The sequence below is a fragment of the Acanthochromis polyacanthus genome, chromosome 18 (genome assembly GCF_021347895.1).
Source record: "Acanthochromis polyacanthus isolate Apoly-LR-REF ecotype Palm Island chromosome 18, KAUST_Apoly_ChrSc, whole genome shotgun sequence".
Classification (NCBI taxonomy): Eukaryota; Metazoa; Chordata; class Actinopteri; family Pomacentridae; genus Acanthochromis; species Acanthochromis polyacanthus.
Window position 1 is genome coordinate 32,472,260 of NC_067130.1, and position 23,391 is coordinate 32,495,650.

The 23,391-nt window shown below is 39.4% G+C and overlaps 2 protein-coding genes across 2 annotated transcripts; one reads left to right on the forward strand and one right to left on the reverse strand.

Moving 5' to 3' along the window:
* Positions 1–90: 90 nt before the first annotated feature.
* LOC127530804 (tripartite motif-containing protein 16-like) lies at positions 91–5,294 on the reverse strand. Its single transcript, XM_051938317.1, has 2 exons — positions 4,344–5,294; positions 91–1,184 (listed from the first exon to the last, which is right to left on the reverse strand). The coding sequence occupies exons 1-2, from the start codon at positions 5,292–5,294 to the stop codon at positions 675–677; spliced, it is 1,461 nt and encodes a 486-aa protein (XP_051794277.1). The 3' UTR covers positions 91–674.
* A 15,276-nt stretch (positions 5,295–20,570) lies between these two features.
* LOC127530961 (GTPase IMAP family member 7-like) lies at positions 20,571–21,489 on the forward strand. Its single transcript, XM_051938967.1, has 2 exons — positions 20,571–20,598; positions 20,750–21,489. Exons 1-2 carry the CDS (start codon positions 20,571–20,573, stop codon positions 21,487–21,489), a joined length of 768 nt encoding a protein of 255 aa, XP_051794927.1.
* The last annotated feature ends 1,902 nt before the right edge of the window (positions 21,490–23,391 follow it).

A 23,391-nucleotide genomic window follows, 5' to 3' on the forward strand; every position in this document is an offset into this window, starting at 1 on the left:
ATTTAAAAGACCTAAATTTGTTTTATTTACAATGCAAAGGTAAAGAAAAAACATTTAAATTTTAAAATACAAAACACAGCAGGACAAAAATGAACCAAAAACAGAATGCTTTGAAACAAGTTCACACACATTTTTTTTCCATTTAATTCATGAATAATCTGAACTGATTGACTACAAAGGCAGAAAAAGAACAGAGGCTACTTTATAATATAAAACTGATTAATTTAAAGCAGTGGAAAAATATGTTTTCTACATGTTCCAAGGAGACTGAATGACATTTCTGGAACACTACACTTTTAAAACAAACTCTATCGTTAGTAGATTGTCGCTAACATCACAGTATACACATAAACCAGCTGTACAGATCAATAAACAAATCAATAATCAAACCAAAACTGTTACAACAGACAATAGATTATATTTGATCAAAGCAGTTAGAGAACAATCCAAACATCCAGTAATAATCTGTCACATAATCAAAGAAGTTCAATTTAACATGTTGTGTTTTTTTTTAAAAAAAAATCATGTCCTGCTGTTATTTCTTATAAACATCAACTTTAAGATACAATCCTGACTGACAGGAAAAAAGAGACAAATGTTAATTATTGTTGTTGGGTGAAGACTCAGATTTAAAACAAGAAACACCCTCCAGATAACTTCCATGACTTTTGTCTTTATGTGTTTGAAAGTTTGCAGATTTCAGCAGAAGAACCGTCATATAAACCAAACCCAAGACAGACCTGCCAATCATAACATATATTAACTTTGTGGAGTAAAGTCATGGCGTCAGTGATGCTGTAGAAGGACAGAGTCCTCTTCTTGTAAGTTCCACCGTAACCGTTTCCAACTACACTCTGATCCAGACAAACTCCGATTCTGGAGGACGGAGGACCTGAGACAGGAGTTCTGGAGTTGTTGTGTCTGAATTCATAACCATCAGAGAAACACTGTAAAGACCAGGACTTGTCATTGCTTCCAAATGCACTTTCTGCTCCTGCTCTGCTGATACTTTTTGATGAGACAGCTATAAAAACACTACTTCCCTCCCACTCCACCTCCCAGTAACAACTGTCAGCCGTACTCTCTCTACACAACACCTGATACCAGTCAGTGAATCTGTCTGGATGATCTCTACCTAAGGGTTTAGTAGTAAAATTAAACGTAGCTCTGAATCTATCCTCTACCTTGATGCAGTAATGTGCCGTATTTGGATCCAGTGAGGTTTGACAGGAATATTTCAAGAGATCATCTCTGATCTTTCGATCTGCTTCTGACAGCAAAACCCCCACTTCAGCGTTCATCTGTGAGCTCTCGGTCGACTCTTCTCTCAGAACGTCCTGAGGTTTATCCGTGGCGTCCGACACAGCCGAGTCTGTAGCTTCACTGAGACGCCCCAGCAGGGTGTAGTTCTGCAGAAACTGGATGTGGTCATCTGTTTGTGAGAGCAGCTCCAGCTCAGAGCTTCTCCTCCTCAGCTCGGCCATCTCCTGCTGCAGAACCTTCACGCCTTCTTCCTTCTCTCTGATCCTCTGCTGGATCTTCTCTCGATTCTCTGCCAGCTCTCGTTGCTTGTCGTTCCTTTCTGCTGCAGCTGAAACTGTATCATGACCTCTATGTTCATCCAAGGAGCACAGATAACAGATACACTGCTGATCAGTGCGGCAGAAAATCTCCATCATCTTATCATGACGAGAGCAGATGTTCTCTTCAAGCTTCCTGGACGGGTTGACTAGTTTGTGTTTCTTGAAAGCAGGAGATTGATAGTGAGGCTGGAGGTGTTGGTCACAATAAGAGACCAGACACTGCAGACAGGACTTGACAGCTTTCAGTTTCCTCCCAGTGCAGAAATCACAGGACACATCTCCAGGTCCAGCATAGCAGAGATCAATAGAAGCAGCTTTAGGTCTGGTCTTCTTCACTTCCTCCACTAAATCTGCCATCACGGTGTTTCTCACCAGGTCAGGCCTCGGTCTGAACATCTGTCTGCACTGAGGACAGCTGTGAGTTTCCTTCTGATCCTCTTCATCCCAGTAGCTTCTAATACAGTTCATACAGTAGCTGTGTCCACAGGGAATAGTCACCGGATCCTTCAGTAGATCCAAACAGATCGAACAGCCCAGTTTCTCCTGCTCCATTTTGTGGAAAACACCCAAAGCAGTCTGTCAGCCTTCCTCTTCCTGGATGGGTGGAGTTCAGAGTCCATAAACAGCAGCCTGGTCACATGAGTCAGTCCTTCTCTGGAGATCAGATCAAATCAAATCAAATCAAATCAAATCAAATCAAATCAAATGCATTTGTTACATTCAGTTTCCCGTGGTTCAGTCAGTGCACAGTAAAAGGAAGTAAGTGTTTCTTTGAACTGAGTTCATGACTTGTCATCTGCAGTGGAACAGTGACATCTGGTGGCAGACTGGAGTTACAGCAGCTGAGCACTGACACAAACATCATGGCTTCAGTCCCAAATGTGTGCAGTAAAACTCATGTTCATCAACAGATTTGAAGACAAACACAACCTTTAGTGATTCAGCTTCTGTCTCTTTCTTATAACAATAAAAGTAAATATCAGATGTAGATATGAAGCCTCGTGTTAACGGCTGGATTTCATCCTCGAGTTTTACCAGGACAACTTTTGAATGTCAGATTTTGTATGATTATAGTTTTAAGGCTGTTTTTTATTCATACATAAATATCAATTATATGTTTTTTTGTTTTATGCCGCATTAATTATGCATCACTTTGTATGTATGATCTATGTTTCTCATCATACATGTATACCAGTGTGTGTTCTGTGTTTCCTTGCCCCCCTCTGTTCTGACTTTGTTCCTCTCAGCCCACAGGTCAGCAGTAGATGGTTCCTCATATGAGTCGGGTTCTGCTCAAGGTTTGTTCCTGTTAAAAGGGAGTTTTTTCTTGCCACTGTCGCCTCATTGTTCAGATCATTTGGGTTCTGTAAAGCATCTTAATACAATCTGAAGTGTAATTGCTGCTCTATAAATAAAACTGAATTGTTCTTCACTCCTGAAACTAAAGTTAGGAGGGTTTTCCTCCATAAGAACTGCTGCATTGTGATCAAGTTTCAGTTAAAAACATAAAATCGAGCTTGTACTTTTTAATAAAATCACTGATCAGGAATGATTTATTCACCAAAGATCTAATATTTAAAAGACCTAAATTTGGTTTATTTACAATGCAAAGGTAAAGAAAAAACATTTAAACTTTAAAATACAAAACACAGCAGGACAGAAAATAAACCAAAAACAGAATGCTTTGAAACAAGTTCACACACATTTTTTTCCATTTAATTCATGAATAATCTGAACTTATTGACTACAAAGGCAGAAAAAGACATTAGAGGCTACTTTATAATATAAAACTGATTAATTTAAAGCAGTGGAAAAATATGTTTTCTACATGTTCCAAGGAGACTGAATGACATTTCTGGAACACTACACTTTTAAAACAAACTCTATCGTTAGTAGATTGTCGCTAACATCACAGTATACACATAAACCAGCTGTACAGATCAATAAACAAATCAATAATCAAACCAAAACTGTTACAACAGACAATAGATTATATTTGATCAAAGCAGTTAGAGAACAATCCAAACATCCAGTAATAATCTGTCACATAATCAAAGAAGTTCAATTTAACATGTTGTGTTTTTTTTTTTTTTAAAAATCATGTCCTGCTGTTATTTCTTATAAACATCAACTTTAAGATACAATCCTGACTGACAGGAAAAAAGAGACAAATGTTAATTATTGTTGTTGGGTGAAGACTCAGATTTAAAACTAGAAACACCCTCCAGATAACTTCCATGACTTTTGTCTTTATGTGTTTGAAAGTTTGCAGATTTCAGCAGAAGAACCGTCATATAAACCAAACCCAAGACAGACCTGCCAATCATAACATATATTAACTTTGTGGAGTAAAGTCATGGCGTCAGTGATGCTGTAGAAGGACAGAGTCCTCTTCTTGTAAGTTCCACCGTAACCGTTTCCAACTACACTCTGATCCAGACAAACTCCGATTCTGGAGGACGGAGGACCTGAGACAGGAGTTCTGGAGTTGTTGTGTCTGAATTCATAACCATCAGAGAAACACTGTAAAGACCAGGACTTGTCATTGCTTCCAAATGCACTTTCTGCTCCTGCTCTGCTGATACTTTTTGATGAGACAGCTATAAAAACACTACTTCCCTCCCACTCCACCTCCCAGTAACAACTGTCAGCCGTACTCTCTCTACACAACACCTGATACCAGTCAGTGAATCTGTCTGGATGATCTCTACCTAAGGGTTTAGTAGTAAAATTATACGTAGCTCTGAATCTATCCTCTACCTTGATGCAGTAATGTGCCGTATTTGGATCCAGTGTGGTTTGACAGGAATATTTTAAGAGTTTATCTCTGATCTTTCGATCTGCTTGTGACAGCAAAACCCCCACTTCAGCGTTCATCTGTGAGCTCTCGGTCGACTCTTCTCTCAGAACGTCCTGAGGTTTATCCGTGGCGTCCGACACAGCCGAGTCTGTAGCTTCACTGAGACGCCCCAGCAGGGTGTAGTTCTGCAGAAACTGGATGTGGTCGTCTGTTTGTGAGAGCAGCTCCAGCTCAGAGCTTCTCCTCCTCAGCTCGGCCATCTCCTGCTGCAGCACCTTCATCCCTTCTTCCTTCTCTCTGATCCTCTGCTGGATCTTCTCTCGATTCTCTGCCAGCTCTCGTTGCTTGTCGTTCCTTTCTGCTGCAGCTGAAACTGTATCATGACCTCTATGTTCATCCAAGGAGCACAGATAACAGATACACTGCTGATCAGTGCGGCAGAAAATCTCCATCATCTTATCATGACGAGAGCAGATGTTCTCTTCAAGCTTCCTGGACGGGTTGACTAGTTTGTGTTTCTTGAAAGCAGGAGATTGATAGTGAGGCTGGAGGTGTTGGTCACAATAAGAGACCAGACACTGCAGACAGGACTTGACAGCTTTCAGTTTCCTCCCAGTGCAGAAATCACAGGACACATCTCCAGGTCCAGCATAGCAGAGATCAATAGAAGCAGCTTTAGGTCTGGTCTTCTTCACTTCCTCCACTAAATCTGCCATCACGGTGTTTCTCACCAGGTCAGGCCTCGGTCTGAACGTCTGTCTGCACTGAGGACAGCTGTGAGTTTCCTTCTGATCCTCTTCATCCCAGTAGCTTCTAATACAGTTCATACAGTAGCTGTGTCCACAGGGAATAGTCACCGGATCCTTCAGTAGATTCAAACAGATCGAACAGCCCAGTTTCTCCTGCTCCATCTGAATTGAATCTGAAAGACGAGTGACTTGAACTTTGACCTTGTGTGTTTACTAACCCATGAGTTAATGATTAATGGAGATCACAGCTCCTACTTTTATAATTATCATAGTAGTTTTGTGCAAGACATACACTGCTGTTCAAAAGTTTGGGGTCACCCAGACAATTCCATGTTTTCCATGACTACGCATACTTTTATCCATGAGCTAACATAACTGCACAAGGGGTTTCTAACCATCAATGAACCTTTCAGCACCATTAGCTAACACAATGTAGCATTAGAACACAGGAGTGATGGTTGCTGGAAATGTTCCTCTGTACCCCTATGGAGATATTCCATTAAAAATCAGCTGTTTCCAGGTAGAATAGTCATTTACCAAATTAACAATGTCTACACTTGATTTATCATTCATTTAATGTTATCTTCACTGAAAAAAACTGCTTTTATTTCAAAAAGAAAAACATTTCTAAGTGACCCCTAACTTTTGAACGGTAGTGTATCTGTTGTCGTTTCATTACCTCTGCCAAGGAGGTGATGTGACACCCGGCGTTTGTCTGTCTGTCTGTGTGTCTGTTTGCAAGATAACTCAAAAACGCCTTCGCAGATTCAGATGAAATTTTGAGGGGATGTAGACTATGGTAAGAGGAAGAGCTGATTTGATTTTGGTGGCAATCCGGAAAGGATCCTGGATTCTGGATCACTTTGAATTTGTTTTAGTATGTGGTCCAAAATATGACAAAGACATCATAGGTTTGTATGTCGTCCAACAAATTGGAACAAGGTGTCCAGATAGCTCAACTGGTTAAGAAGGTGATTCATAAACAGAACTGTGTCAGAGACACAGGTTTGATTCCAGCTCATGATCCTTTACTGCATGGGTTTCCTGTTTTCCTCTCTCTCTCTGGGAACACAGACACCCTTCTGTCAAAATTTATGTCACATGTATTAACACAGCCAAAAATAATTTTTAAAAACCTGCTTCATTTGCCAGTGATCTCCTTTTGTTTTTTTACTTCCTGCTGCACAAATCTCAATGTAGATTATGGTTACATAAACACCAACAGAAACCAACTCTGAAATCTCCACCCTGGCTGTTTCAGGGAAACATTCAGAGAATATGTTTTGCAATCTTTCTGACCAGACTGTGAGCTATTCATGGGCTGTTTCTATATGCTTTGCTGTCATTGACCACATCTGTATGTGTCCAAAGGAAATTAATATTCGAATTAGTGTATACCATGACACGTGGCTTGTGCTGAATGTATTTTGTAACAACAAAAAACACAATATTAATATAATAATTAGAAATTAGAAAGCAGAGAAGAAGCCCATTTCATCATTGAATGGGTAAAGCAAGAGGAAGATTTAATAATGAAAGAATATCAATCTTTGCCTTTTGCTTTTTTAATATGAACTGCTTAAACACTAAAAGAAATTTAAAATATTTTCATCTAACTTTCCTGACTAATTGAGCTGGGGCCTGTTTCATGAAGCAGATGGTGAGTTCTGAGTTGATCTACTCTGAGGCTATGTTTGTACGAGGACCATGTTAACAGAAAACGCAAAAGTGGCGTCTTGTCATTTCACGTTTAGACGAGCGGTTTTGAAGGAAATCTGCGTATATACGGTGACTCTATAGTGTGTGGAATTCGATTGGATATGCATGCCAGGCAGCTGGGTGGCGCTGTGATAAAACTCCGTCATGTCTACGCGCATGCGTACTATCTCCCTTTTCGGATCTCCGCCACGGTAAATGTTCATGAATGGAATCTGTACAGATTCTGTACGTTTGTTGGTACCACTCCTGTCATGTACATAGAGCTGCCAGAGTTGCTTGAAGGTACGAAGGATGGAAATAATCACACATCTTTGTTTACTTCCTTGTACCGGCCGGAAAACCAAAGCACCGGCGCACGTATGCGACGTAATCGCGTACGCGACGTGGTCAGATCTCGGCAAAGTTTTGCGTTTTGCTGTTTAGATGGAAATGTAACCTCCCTCGGGGGTGGGGGGTCGGCCTTGCTGGGGGGCCTGGTTGGCCCGGATGTGCTGCTGCGGGTCTGGGCCGGTGCCTGGCCGCTGCCCGGGGATCTGGGGTGCAAGGGTGTTGGGGTGGGTGGGGGGTGGGTGTGGGTGTGGGGGGGTGGGGGGTGGGTGGGTGGGTGGGGGGGCTTGGGTGTGTGTGTGTAAGGGGTCTTGTGCCCTTGGGGGGCGGCCGCGGTGGGCCGGGGGATGGTGGGCCCTGGGTTGGGCTCTTCTGCTGCCCTCTGTCCTCCCTCGCCTTTCCGCCTTTGATGTGTGGCGGCTGTGTGCCTCTTTGGTCGGCGGGTCTCTGGCTGCGGTTGCTGTGGGCCCCGGTCTTGGTGGCGGCTGCTCCTGACTCGTCCTGCGCTGGAGGGCGCCTGGGAAACGGGGGTGCCTATTGCCCTTAGTGGCTCGCCCTCTGGGGGGAAGTTTTCTTCCCTACAGACCTCATCCCCGGACCCCTCACTTCCTCTGCTCACATTCACACACATGTAGGGCTATGGGAGGTGTGCTCGTTGTGCTGGGTGTGGTGGTGGGGGCCATCTAAGTGGCCCCGTCCACTGCACCCTCTGATGGCTCACCTCTCAAGTTTTAATTGCACTTAGTCACTAAAGACAGCAAAATACTGATAACACACACTGCATCTGGGGGACACAGCATGCCGTGTAAGGTGGGCGGGGTTGCTCGGGTAGGCGGGACCTCCCGTTGACCCCGATCCCGGCACGGCTTAGCTACTACCCTCCAATTTTAATTGCAAATTGCGGGGAGGGGAGGGGAGTGGGGAGGGGGTGGGGTGCCCTGGATCTTGGGCTGCGGCGGGGGCGCCGGCCCATGCCGGGTGGCCGTCTGGGGTGGCTGGTTCCCCCGGCGATGTTGACCCTCTGCCTGGGGGGGCGGGGGTTGCCTCCTTGGCGCCTGGGGCTCGGGGTCCTGTGCTGGGTCCGCCCTGGGCCTCCGGCCCCTGGTGGGGTTGGCGGCCGCCGATCTTGGTCGCCTGGGGCCCGGCCCTGCTGGGCGCTGGAGGTCCTGGCCGGGTTCTCCCTCTGCCCCCTTCCGGGCCGGTCCGTGGTCGTCCTCGTGGTTTGGTGGCTCGGATCTCTGCTCTGGGATTGCTGCCGGCTCGCCTGGGTCTTGTGGGCTCTCGGGCCTGCTTCTGGCCTTCACGGAGGTCAGAGGTCATAGTTGCATGATCACAGTCACAATTGCACCGTACTCTGCATGTGAACATAGTAACCATGTTGTCTTGGGGGGTGTTAAGTTTGTCCTGGTGCCAAAATATCAAAAGACACGTTTCCTCAGTTTGTGTGTTTCACATTGATGATTTGAATAATTACTAGCTGTGTTTCGTAACAAAACCCGTAGGATGCGTTCCGGTGTGTCTTTGTTAAGGTGTACTAGCTTGTTATCTGTTGTGTCGGTTTCAATTGAAAGATAATTGTATTCTTGCACTTTTCCTTTTCTCTTCACTATCCTCTCTTGTTGTTGTTTTTTTCTCCTTTTCTCGTTTCTTTCTTCCTGCCTTTCCCCTGTCAGGTCCGGCAAATTTATGTATATTTAACTAATCAACAAGTATTTAATCTAAATAAATTACTGTACAGTATCAAGGGGAGTCTTATACTTACGAACTCCCCTTGGAAAAGCAAACTTGTATGGCACAATGCAGCAGCCAGATCCTCATTCTGCCTGCTCTGTTGCCGGACAGGACACAAAAAAAAAAAAAAAAAAAAAAAAAAGGAAATGTAACGGCGGAGGGTTTTCAACTTTTCCACTCTGGAGGCCGGTTTAAAATTTTTGCGTTTTTAAGCCCCCAAAACGCCGTCCTCGTATCAACGATAGGGTGTTTCGTTGAAATATTTTGACGTTTTTACCAGCAAGCGTCCTCGTGTAAACGGCCCCTGAGATTGAAAACTCTGAGTTTTCGGTTTCACAACGACTGATTTGAGTTGGCTTAATCAACTTGGAGTAGTTTCACTCGGAGTTAAGCGCGTGCACCATAGACATAATAAAGAGTAGACGCTGCATCGACCGCTACTGCCTATTGGGGCTGACGAGCAGTGGGGCCACCATCTTGGTCCGGTCACCCGCTCCACTCAGCGCTGTTTGACAGCGCATTTAATCCATCTTAACTCTGAACATTAAACTGATTTTCACGCGTTTTTTATTTTTAGTTTTTTGCTGCAAACAAAATACATGTAGCTATGATACAGGACAAATGGTTTGGCGTATCTTAAAATTCATAGCGGGAATAATAGATAATAATAATAATAGGTAATAGAATATTCTGATATTAAGCTCGACTGTCGACAGGTATTTTGCAAACACTGTAAACACACACACACACTAATATATGTTAGAGAAGCAGATAATGGCAGTAAAGTCAATTATTTTAATAATTTGAAGAGACAATATATGATTACGCTATATATACATATAGAAACAAAATACTGACTAATGAACATATATTTCTATATAAAACAATAGATAGAAGTTATATATCAGAGAAAATGAATATATATAAATCATAGATGGAGTATCGACATCATTCACATGTATATATATATATACAATAGATGAAAGTTATATATCAGAGAAAATCATACTACATATATAAATCATGTATGGAGTATCAATATAATCAATATGTCAGAAAACAATATATATAAATCATATGTGGAGTATTAATATAATCACTATTTCAGAGAAAATTATTATATAAATCATATATAGACTATCAATATAATTCATACATATATGTTAAAAAAGATATATCAGAAAATGATTTTATATATATATATATATATATATATATATATATATATATTGTTACGACCCCGGCTCGTTTAGTGGGTAACGGGTGGCAACATAAAAAGGCCAGATATTAAATCGGCGTTTTAAGATGTTTATTTACAGTAAAAGAAAAGAAAAAAGATACAATAACAGAAAAAGAGAGGCAACAACTCCTTAAATACCCAAAATAAAAATACAAACGAGAACACAAAGAGACTCTAACTTAGAGTTATCAAAAACAAATCCTAACCTAAACTTAACAATCAACGTAGCGTAGCGAGTGTAAACAATAAACAAAAAGACTAGTGCCTCTAAGGTCACAAGATTCCGCAAGTCAAACAAAGTGCCAATCTCAACAAAGTTTCCAAATCCTATAAAGTCTCCAAATCTAACAAGGTTTCCAAAACTAGCGAGGCACAGGAGCAAGGCTGGATACAGCGACGAGCTCCCCATCCTGTATGCTGGCTGGCATCTTTATGCCGGTCCACGGCTGCACCGGATTGGCTGGCTCCTGCTCCTCAGCTGTTTCCAACTACTCGTCTCTTGACATAGGTGAAGAGGATTGGCAATCAGCAGCAGCCTGGGAGCAAGACAGGGCACACGCACACACAAACACACCACACATACACACAAGTACCTGGAGGAGGAGGAGCCCGCATATGGCAGTGTCCGTAACAATATATATATATATATATATATATATATATATATATATATATATATATATATATAGTTTTATATAGAAATATGTGTTCATTAGTCAGTATTTTGTTTATATATGTATATATAGCATAATCATATATTGTCTCTTCAAATTATTAAAATAATTAACTTTACAGCCATTATCTGCTTCTCTAACATATATTAGTGTGTGTGTGTTTACAGTGTTTGCAAAATACCTGTCTACAGTCGAGCTTAATATCAGAATATTCTATTACCTATTATTATTATCTATTATTCCCGCTATGAATATTAAAATACGCCAAACCATTTGTCCTGTATCATAGCTACATGTATGACGTTTGCAGCAAAAAAATAAAAATAAAAACACGTGAAAATCAGTTTAATGTTCAAAGTTAAGGTGGATTACATGCGCTGTCAAACAGCGCTGAGTGGAGCGGGTGACCGGACCAAGATGGCGGCCGTATTTCTCGCTGCGCAGCACCCCGAGCGGCGTCTACTCTTTATTATGTCTATGGTGTGCACCACAACTCTGAAAAGACAGCATCAATGGAGCCCCGATTCGACGAGTCACCATGGCAATGGGGAAGCGAAAGTTTGCATTGCATTATGTGAAATCCCGTGGAGGAGAAGCGCACGAGGCAGCAGCTTAAGATGAAATATTAAAACATTGTTCAAACAGGTCAGACCTCGGCATTATCTCATGGAGGTACTTCATGTTGATCATGTTTTACATTGTAAAATAGCCTAAATATTAAGTGGCTGTTTGACTGTGCAGTTGTTTTATCCTCACATAGTTTAAATGTCTTCATCCATATCATGTCCTTTTAAATAATTAAGCCTATTTAAACTAACACAGACTTCTTCTCAGCCAACAGAAAGAAAGCAGATGCCTGTAAAACGGGTGGTGGCCCTGCACCGCCACCTCTAACGGAGGCAGAGGAGCTCGCCTTAAGCCAGAATTTGAGAAGGTCAGTGGCTTAGGGAATCTCTGGAGGGAGCTCATCTTCTGTTGTGGATGTTGCGACCCTGAAGCAAACACGAATCACAAGTAGAAATCAGGTGTAGAAAGTCTTTTAAAAAGCAGAAAACATAATAAAAGAGGTAAAGCACAGGAATGTGTACATGTATGCACGTCTTCCTGCAAAATGGGGTCCATATGTCTGAGTATGCAGGTGTGTGTGAATTCCATCCATCCATTCTCTACACACCACTTTATCCTCACTAGGGTTGCGGGGGGTGCTGGAGTCTATCCCAGCTGATTCAGGTGAAGGCAGGGGACACCCTGGACAGGTCACCAGTCTGTCACAGGGCTACATATACAGACACACAATCACACTCACATTCACACCTACGGGCAATTTAGAGTAACCAATTAACCTCAGCATATTTTTGGACTGTGGAAGGAAGCTGGAGTACCCGGAGAATACCCACGCATGCACAGGGAGAACATGCAAACTCCATGCAGAAAGAACCCTGGAAAGCTGGGACGCGAACAAGGGATCTTCTTGCTGCAAGGTAAAAGTGCTAACCACTACCCACTGTGCAGCCCTGTGTGTGAATTAATGATTTCATTTTTTTGACACACTAAATGCTAAGAGGAAACAATTTGGAATTATCACACACTGTGATTTATCAGTGACTAGAAACACTATTGACTATGATGCATGATTATGTCTTTGAACAACATAAAATTATAGAATCTTCCATCCTAATTTTTAAGCTTTGCAAAATTAAAACTATTGTTTATTGTAAATCCAAGTTTTTATCTTCTTATTGGCCTACTGTCTTATACTGTTTGACAAAAAGCAAAAAAAAAAAAAAAAAGATTACTTTGAACAAGATTTAGTGAAGATCATCCACCCTCAGTGTTAAAAGTCCTGCTTGTTGTAAGCAGGCTGGATATTTACTTAGAGAGCTTTGTGCACTCTGAACTTCATCTTTCCAAGTCATGCTATGTTAAATTATGTGTAAATCATCTTTTGTATTGATAGAATCTCTACATTATGAAAATAAATGAAATGATGAACTGATCAATACTTCACAGTTATGCATTAAGTTTAGTTTTATTATTCACTGCATCCCTTTTTGAGTTCAGTGAAAAAATTTGCTTTGTATAATCATTAATCAGAGAGAAAGCAGAAATGAAACAGCATATTTATCATTTTGCAAAATGTATACAGTAGATAAGTAAAACCATTTTAAATGCCACAGCAGGGCTACTGACCAGCATGTTATGTTTGGCTAAACACATGTTGGACTTTTCTGTGTACAGAACACACAGTAGTGAAACTAATATCCATCTTTGTATCTGAGTTACACGTCTCTAAAGCTTTCTTCACTTTCAAATAGCTTACATGAATAAACATTAAAAAAATTTCTGGATAAACACATAAAATATGCAAATAAGTATGTCAATCTTCACATATATTACACCATAACTGCAAGTTCACATGACATCAACACATTACATTTGTCATTTAAACATTGGACAGACTGGTACTCGGAGGCTGAAAGCACTTTGTTATTTAGACATTCAGTGTGAAGCAAGCTAAGACATACAACAATCACTGGGTGATGTTTTTTCTGTAAACTGTGGGAATATTTTTTCATAATGTGGAATTTTCTTAAAGAGCTCCATGACTTGTTTGGGCTTCTTGGAGGTGTTCTTGAATACATGCACGCGACCACCACATGCTTTCACCATGGAGTCAAGGTAAGTCCGTTCAGCAATGAATCTCTGTTCCTGGCCTTTTGCATTCTCTCCATGTGTCAGCAGCACGATTGTGCTCTCTCTGATTTCCCAGCCAAACTTTTTCTCCAGCCTTTCTAATATTCCTCTCTCACCATCTGTAAAGCGACCCATCTGTATCACCAGTAACACCACACAGCGTCCTGGCTGACAGTACTTCTTACACTCCTCAACATGTACCTGAGAGTTTATTTCATCGTCCAAGAAATCTGGGGTGTCGACCACTCTAACCTGTTTGCTGAATACATTTATCTGTTTGAATTCACACTTGGAGGTGACTGGTATGGAGCTTGGCCTTGATACAAAAAGCTGACTTGGATCCTGTTGGGGGTTCAATGCAGTCAGGATGGTGTTCCCAGATGCACTCTTTCCAGTCCCAGTTAGTCCTAACAGAACTATGTTGAATTCTGATTGTGACATGGAAGAATTTCTCTCACCTGTAAGAAGCAGTAGGTACAAATTTCCAGTTATTTCATCAACAGTTACCAACAGTTTCTCTTGGGGGCATCAGAACTAAAGGAAGTCATGAAAATCTGAGATATCTTAGCTTTATTTCACCTATGCACTTGTTTGTTAGCAAAGGGATGCTGAAAAATAAAACAATAATAATCATTTCTATCTTTTAAACTTTAATTAAATGCATTGTGTTGTATCTTCTTAAATTACCAATGAGCTGTTCTTGTGGTGTTTCTGCAGGTGCATCATTGGTACAAGTTTGCAAGTTTGCTGAACCTGAGGAGAGGTATAACACATATAATGTGCATATATTTTCCAAAAAAACGTATGTGTGTATTACAAAAGAGACACACTGAAGTATACATAATTTTGGAGATTTTAGAGTGAATGTATTTTTATTAGAAGCAACATCTGACAGTCTAAATAAGCCTAAATATGAGGAATTACTGTCAAAGTGCACTAAGAATAACACAACAGTGAACAAAACAAAATACAAAGGGATAAAAAGTTTCTGGTGTTACTCAAATGGTACATCAATGTGGGGACCTGTAAAACTGAAATGCAAATGACACAATTTTCAGCAAATATATCTACAACATGAACTGTTGTTAATCAAAACAACAACAACGAGCACATATTTGTGACATTGTGTAATAGAGTTAGCTGTTTCTGTGTCAACATATGAGGTGAGAAAACACAAGGAAGCTGCTTATAAACTGTGGATGAATTAAATTAAAATAGTACAACCACTGCTTATGATTGCACCCTGTTGTACTTTATTGTGGTTTATTTTTTAAGTTACAAAATACTAAAAAGTTATTCAGAAGACCAGTGTCCACCACTTACTTAAATACATTCCGTAAGATCAAAAAAATCTAATTTACTGATATAGATGTTGCTCCAGCTTAATATTATATGAGTTTAAACTCAAATTTGTGCGTTTGTATAACTCAAATCCTCTCCACTATCTTAACTTCAGACATTTAAAAAGGTCAATTTAAAATCATTTTGATTGTGAACAAAAAGACTCTTCCTCTAACTTTATGCTTGTTTGTTTAAACATAATTTCACAAGAAGCTGTCATAACTCAAAAACACTAATGCAAACTGTTGTGTTAGATTTGTTTGTTGAGCCCAGGCATTATGTGGATTATGTGAATTAAATTTGTGAGTGGAATTTTTTTTATTGTATTGACTTTTTAAAACATATATGTAATAATAATTACTAGTAATGACAGCATTAAAATATTTCCTAACATCCCAACATATGTTTCAAACATAAGCTTACCTTCTCTCTCATCACGATCTTCACTTCTGAAACAATAATCACAATATAAATTATAACAAAATAATTCAACAGAAAGTTTCACATTTATATCTCTTTTTGAATTAGCTTGCATTTTCTCAACAAAAACAAATTTGTGGAAAGATAAATCATTATACACAGTGGCGTGCACAGACATTGTGGGGGGCAGGTGCTCAGTGGCAAAGAAAAGGGCACTTTGTGAGATTTGTAGAACATTAGACTACAAGAAGGCAGAAAGCTACTTTTTCTTTTTGTTATTTAGCAAATAAGTCACAGCAAGTGTTGCCTCTACCTAATGCAGGCTAATAATAAACCTACACAAACTAAATATTCAGTTATATTTGTCAGGCCAGCAGCAGCTGGGCCTAATTGAGTATGATTCTGTGGTTTTGTTGTGTATGCTTTTCCTTCTCTCTCTCTAGGTGTGGCTCTGCAGGCAGGAGTGGCAACAGGTGTTCTTTATTCAATCATGATCGCTGGGCGGGGAAGCAGCTGAGAGCAGCTCATCAGATCATCACCATCTCCTTCATAAGCAGATGCTGCCTGCTCCTCAGCGCCGGATCGTAGCAATAGCAACATCCATTCCTGTAATCACTCACCTGATTACTTTACCATTTCTCACCGTCATCCGTTCCTAACACCGCTCTTTGTTCTTCTCTCTAGTCACCAGTTCAGCCGTCCCAGTTCCTGCCTCGCCACAGCCACCAGCTACGTATCATCTGCTCGTTTGAGGAAGTTCGGCAGAGACGTTTCAGCCATCCGGCGTTTCTCCCACACATCGATGGTTGCCTTTGTTCCAACTACGTTTCTTCTGCCGTTTGTTTGAGGAAGTTCGGCAGACGTTCCTGCTGATTCGGCGTTCCTTTCATACATCGATGGTTGCCCCGCTCTTGCAACCATATGGACTGTCGGCCGACTACAAACCATCAATCAGCCCTGGAACCCAGTCCGAGCATCCCGTTTTCTTCCGTTGTTAAGTACTGAGAGAAAAACTAATTGTTTGCCTGAGCTGAGAGACGTTAACTTGCGTAGTAGTAGTTAGCATTATTGAGAGAGAGCAAGTTAGTATTGTTCATTTCTGTGTGTTAACTTCACTATTAGTATTCTTGAGATTTAGTGACATTGGAAGCGCTAGGAGATTAGCTTCGTTGGTGAAATGTATGTAATTCTTGTTGAGGAATTTAGTTTGGAATTTTTTTTATCTGGTGATTAGTTCTCTGAGCCACTAGTCTGCGCAACCTCTGTTTTGTGTTTCACCAGATACTTCCTGTTACTCGTCCCGTTTTGGGATTTGTAGTTAGTTGCAAGAATAATTAAATTTCATTCATTTAAAAACTATTGTCTGTCGTTTCCTGCACCTGAGCTCCTCCATTTACCCTAACAATATTATACTGATCATATGCTGTACCAATTCACCAAATAACATTGGTTGTGTGGTCATTGTGGTCAAGTTATGTCAATTAATTGATTGCTGTGTTATTTTATCTGATTCCATTTTGTTGTTTTTCACAGTAAAGATCAGGGGGGTCAATTCATTTTAGTTCAGGGGCCACAGAAAGCCCAATTTTTCAGTTTGATCTCGAGTGGGCCCCAGCAGTAAAAACAGCACAATAACCAATAAATCACCACAACTCCAACTTTCTCCCTTTGTTTTAGTTGAAAAAAATACATTCTGAAAATGTTCATACTTAATGAATCATCTTTTCACTAAACATTGTAAACACATTGAAATTTCTTAAGAAACACCTCAATTTCAACAGTATTAATCCTCAGTTTATCATTTACACGTTACAACTGACAGATCAGAGTGTCTACAAAGACACAAAACATTCAGTCACAGCTATCTGGAGCTGAACAATCTACTATTTCACTTTATGTTGAAAACAACTTGTCAAGTTCTAGAAATGATTTAAAATTTACAGTTTTACAAATGGAATGCCTTCTCTTTAATTCTCTGTAATGTTTTACCCTTTGCAAAGTCGGACTGCGTGTTTGACACCCCTGGAAAAATAATGGGAGTAGATGAGCCGAGGTGGGGACGTGATCAAGTACGCCGGTGTTCTGATTGCACATTAACGATCTATGTCAACGATGCGTTCTCACGTTTTCATGAGCCCGTAGCGCACAACGGCCAGCGCAGTTTGTGTGCCGCGAAGAACAGACGTTAAAACAACAGTTCAGCTACTTAGTTCCGCGTAGACGGACCTTTTCCTCCCAGTCACTCGCGGCCCCCGAAACATGCCTCACTATTTGACAAACACTGATACAGTCTATGCTGCTGCCACGCGTGGTGTCCGCTCCTCGTGTTCACGTTACGAAATAGGATGGGGCGTGTCGCGGCACGGCATGGGGCGTGTGTGTGTGTGTGTGTTTTATGTTTCAATTTTTAAAAAAAGGAAAGTTGAGATGGGGAGGGCACTTGCTTGATACTAAGGGCAAGGGGAAGGTGCTCTAGCACTACCTCATCTCTATCTGTGCACGCCACTGATTACACAGTTTTATTATGCAGTAAAAAAAAACCTGTTATCTATTGCTGTATTGCTTATTGACTGTATTGTTTTTGTGACAAAAATACTCCAGAAATGTTTGTTCTCTCATAAGACTGACAATCGCTGTGTGTGATGATAAAGCCAATATATTAGTAGATAGAACACATTTACCTAATATTAGGAAAAGTAAATAATGAGGTCCAATAATCTAAAAATTCAGCCCTTTAAGAAATCTGTCCATGTTGCTCCATGTTGTAGAAAGTACATTTTCAGTCTGAAGCCCCTCATTTCTGGATCAGTGCTTGTGGTCAACTTAAGCATCTACTGAACTATTTAAAATGTGTGACCTAACAGATCTGATGAACTCAAAGACATTTGTTCTTCATTAACAAATCACAACACACCCCTTAATTAATGTTGTTGTTGCTTTGGTTATCAGTGGCCATTGTCCCATAAATTGTTTCAGAAACACAAGAATGAAAAATTAGATCCTTTTCTGACAAGTCCAAAGAAAGCAGCTATGAGAAAACACACAGACGAACACAAGCTTCATTTCATGGGACTTACCATCCACAGAAACTGAACATAACAGAACAGAAATAATAAACACTGTAAGAACTAACTTTAAAAAATTAAGTTTTTACCTTGTCCTTTCCAAATCGTTCCTCCTTCTTTTTACAACTTCTTCACTGTAGTTTCTGTAGTCGTACTTGAATTCTGGATGGCTAGAACACCACTTCCTACAGTCATCAACCAGATGTTCACTGAGTGTTCCCAGTTCAATGTGGAACATTTCCTTCAGCTGAGTGAGTGACATGTAGCTGCTATAGTTTTTGAACACAACAGCTAAGTGTTCTGTGACATTTGCTCCAAAGATTTCTTGAAGTTTAAGGATTTGAGAAACAACATTATCTTCCTGAGCATTTTCTGAATCTACTGCAAGTATAAACAGATTAACACCAGAAGAACAATGTGCCATGAAGTCAGTCATCTTCTGGTCCGGATACGGACATTTCTCATCAAAGACATCATGAGTACTGATGATTCTGAATGAGTTGTTCTCTAGAACAACAAAGTCATTCAGTGTTTTATCAGAAGTGTTGTCATTACTGAGGATTAGATGTTGAATTGTTTTGTTGAAGTCAGGGTTCTTCCCAAGCACAGCGATGGTGAACATGTCAGGATGTTCTGTTGAAACAAAAAATGATAATGTTATATAACTATTAGTATTCCAGAAAATGTGATAGCTGTTTCACCAACCAGTGATCTGTTTCTGTTCTTTACTTCCTGCTGCACAGATCTCAATCTGGTCATGGTTAAATAAGCATCAACAGACGCCTACTCTGAAACTTCTACGTTGGCAGTATCAGGGGAACATTCAGAGAATATTTTGCAATCTTTTTGACAAGACTGTGACCTTTTCATGGGTTGTTTCTAGATATTTTAGTGTCGTAGACCACATCTGTGTGTGCCCAAAGGAAATAGTGTATGCTGTGACACTTGATTCTTGTTAAAACCAAAACCAAAACATTGTCTAATGTATCATGAAAAATACAACATTAATATAACCTAATAATTAGAAGTTAGAAAGCAGAGGACAGGCCCATTTCTTAATTGAATGGGTAAAGCAAGAGCAAATTTTATTAATGAATGAATATAAATGCTTCACCTATTTAGCTTAATTAAGTGACTTTGGGATAAGCGGTTCATGCATTTAGCATCATGGAGAATATATACACATTTACCATTAATAATTGCTGAGTTAATCAAGAACAGTGTAATAGTCAATGTATGAATGTAGCTGAATGTCACAATAATACAAAACAGAACATCTAGAATATTTTTAATATGAATTTATTTATCAAAATATGAAATAAATATTTTCATCTAATTTTTTAAATAACTGACAGAGTTGGTCTGACAAGTTGTCCCTTAAAATACAAATAATTGATAATAAAAATAATGATCGCAAGATAGTCTAATTCAAGTTCAACAGACTTCTAAGCTTCAAAAGTGTTCTCTAGAAATAACTGAGTTAATACTTTTTCCCAAAATATGAACATTTTTCATCTTTATATACATCTTAATATATATTGAATGTTAAAACCTTTTTGTTTACAACACAATTCCATATGTTTTATTTTATAGTTTTGATGTCCTTAGTATTATTTTACAATGTAGAAAATAATTAAATATAAAGCACTGAATGAGAACGTGTGTCCAAACTTTTGACTGATACTGTACATCATTTATATATTTGCAGAAGACATGAAAAGTAGTGATAATTATAAAATAAAATCCACAAAACTGCATAACAAATTTGCTCCAAGATGTAAATTTTGCAGTTAAATATCAAAAAGTACTTTGTGAATAATCTTTTGCTGAGTAACTTCTCATGGGGTCCTGAAGCCAAGACTAAAAAAGTTCCAATAAAAGATTTAAAGAAGAATTTTAATTTGTGATTTTTCAATATTAAACATAATCTGTCATCTTTATAGAAGTTTTAAGATGTATAAATGTGAGGGGTCTTGGTAAAGCCTAAAAAAACTAAGTAAACAAGAGTCACTTACTTGGAGGCTCAGTAGAACTCTTCTTGTCAGATTCTTAAAGACGGACAAACTGCAGCTTCACCTAGAGTCTCTGAATCAGCTTTGATCAGACAGACTCTTACTGAAATAGTCTGATAGACTGAATCCTCCCTGTGGGTGGAGCTCTGAAAACTGCTTCATGCCAAAACTGGACAGCTGTGTTTCTGTTCATTCTCCAAAAATCAAGAGCAGAGATGGGCAACAACCCCTCCATCCCTGATGGTGAGTCTGGATCTTTTAAGTAGACTCTTTATCTTCTCTCCTTATACAGCAGTCAGCATTAGGAATTTTCACACATGACGTAAAGGGAATTTTAGAATATTTTATTCCAAGAAATTCACCAGGAATAAACAGAATATATGTCTTTCTGCAGGTGATTCTCTGAGGATTGTGATGATTGGGAAAACTGGTGTTGGGAAGAGTGCCGTTGGTAACACCATCTTGGGCAAAAATAAAGAAGTTTTTAAGTCTAATGTGAGTTCAGAGTCAGTGACAGAGACCTGTGAGAGAGAAAGAGTTGAATGCTCCAGAACGATCCATGTGGTCGACACCCCTGGTATTCTGGATACGTCTAAAAATGCAGAGAGCATAAATAAAGAGATTGCAAAATGCATCCATATGTCGTCTCCAGGCCCTCACATCTTCCTGCTGGTCCTTCAGATCGGCAGGTTCACCAAAGAAGAAGAAAACTGTGTGCAGGCCCTGGAGAAGATGTTTGGACCAGAGGCATCAAACTACATGATCGTCCTGTTCACTCATGGAGACAAGCTGAGTCAGGGGAACACAACCATACAGGGCTATCTGCAAACTGGCCATGTGAAACTCAGAGAGCTGGTGAAGAGGTGCGGCAACAGGTTTCATGTCTTTGACAACAACAACAAGGACAGAACTCAAGTGGTCGAGCTGATCAACAAGATTGATGATATGGTGGCAGCAAACGGGGGATCGTACTACAGCGATGAAATGTTCGAAAAGGCTGAGAAGATTCTGCAGCACAGTCCAAACACAGACACAGAAGAACCGCTGGTTCAGAACTTACCCTTCATGGCTGAACTGCGGGGAAAAATAGTGGAGTTTCAGGCCATCCTGTCTGCATCAGACGAAGATGACTAGGACAGATGATCCTCCATCTGACTCCATTATGTGGCCTCAATCTGATGTAAACAGTCCTCACTACTTTGGTTTAATCACAGTGGGTTTAGACAAAAATATCATTGTTATCAATCAATAATCAATAATATCTGTCATACATAATTTATGCACAATTATTTTTGATGATTTGCAAATAAAGAGTTGATGCTTTAAAGACTTAATTTTAAATACAGTTTAGCTGAATTGTTGTAATGAGCTCTTACACTGCCTCTTAGTTAATGAACAAAGTAGATTTTATTTAGCATTTGGAGTCATTGTTAATTAATAGCAGATTAAATATAGAGTGAAGAAAAAGGTGGGTGTATGCCACTCTGAACCCTGATTCTTGATTTTCAAAGTTATTTTTAGTGAAGTAGAAGAAAATTGTCAGAAACTGTTGATTTATGAAACTCTGTAATTGTAAGAAATTTTCATTTTTTTCTCCTCTAATAAAGCTAAAGCCTGTTTGGTAACTTCAGTTTTGAGACTGATCCTTTATTTCATGTTCTATGCATTCAAGCCCAAAATTTATTACACTTTAATGGATACAAAAATACTATTTAAAAGTGTTTGGTTTTGTGTGTTTGTCTTGCAAACATGGTTGTGTTTTCTTTTCGTTCATCTCCATCAAGACATAAATCTGATGATTTTTACTGATGACTTGAGCTGCACAAAATGAGATGAAGCTTTGATTTGCTGTAAATGTGGTGAACTTCAGGCCTCTATAATTATCCACATATTTGTTTAGTTGTAAATTTTCGTATTTTACAATTAAAAAATCTTCACTTGTAAAAAATAAAACAATTCAATTTTATGAACATCTTCAATCAAAGATTACATCAATTAAGGAAAGACCTAAATTCTGAACCAAATTTATTCATGCAGAAGGTTTGAAATGACCTGAGTGCTGCACATGTTATCAGACAGGCATCAAAACACCAAGACATGGATAAAACTCCTTTTAAAACAATACAAAACAATGCAATAGTAAACAGCAAAACAGGATAGCAACTTGGAAAGACAGTTTCTAAAAAAAGAAATATGTCATAAATATATATTAAAACCATTAAGAGCAGCCAACAGTCACTGAAAACATGTTTTACTTAAAGTTTTCTTGAAATATTTGCTATGAATGATATTTATTTGAATAAAAGCCCTACATTACTGTTCATGTGTTTCACATGTGTTCAGACTAGGGTTATGCTGAGGTTTACATCAGGTCACCGTGTATGAATACAATGCTCAGTATGTGATTTTATAAACTCCTGAAGTCCTGAAATGTTCCACATTTGTTTTGACCATGGTACAATATATGTGAGCGTAAAGAAAATCTTTCAGGATGTTTGACACTTAAAAAATCTTTTACCTGAGGTTACTCTGGATTTTTGCAGTTGGAGAACCGAGGTGTGACTCAAAAACTGTCAGGTCTATTTGAGATTGAATCTGTGTGAAAAACGTTTATTAAAAGCATTGCTGGTTTCACCCCACATGCAGTTTAAAGATAGAAAAGACAAGTCATTCAGAGTTTCTGCCTCCAGGAAGTCAGACTGTGGTACTGAGAAGTTTTTCAGTTGATAATAAACAACTGTGACCAGATGATTGTTTGTTGGATGATGAAACATTTATTATCTAGATCATTTTCAGGGGACCAGAAAAGTATTCCAGTTACTGCTTTTGTGATCTGTTCTCATTTCATGACAGCAGAGTGAACACACCTCAGAGTTTTTAGCATCTTTCCAAAGTGGAATTTATTTCCTGCACGACAAGTCAGTACAACAACAACAACTGATGAGATACAGATATAAGACATAATAAGACTGAGCATAAAATGAGGAATGTTCATGTATTAATATACTTTAAACAGTAAATGTGAGGAGTGTTAGC

Excerpts from the sequence above, each read along its gene's own strand:
- LOC127530804 (XM_051938317.1), bottom strand. The coding sequence starts at position 5,294 with ATGGAGCAGGAGAAACTGGGCTGTTCGATCTGTTTGAATCTACTGAAG. Across the intron at positions 1,185-4,343 it reads CGGCACATTACTGCATCAAG|GTAGAGGATAGATTCAGAGC; the intron begins GTAGAGGATAGA and ends TACTGCATCAAG.
- LOC127530961 (XM_051938967.1), top strand. The coding sequence starts at position 20,571 with ATGGGCAACAACCCCTCCATCCCTGATG. Across the intron at positions 20,599-20,749 it reads CAACCCCTCCATCCCTGATG|GTGATTCTCTGAGGATTGTG; the intron begins GTGAGTCTGGAT and ends GTCTTTCTGCAG.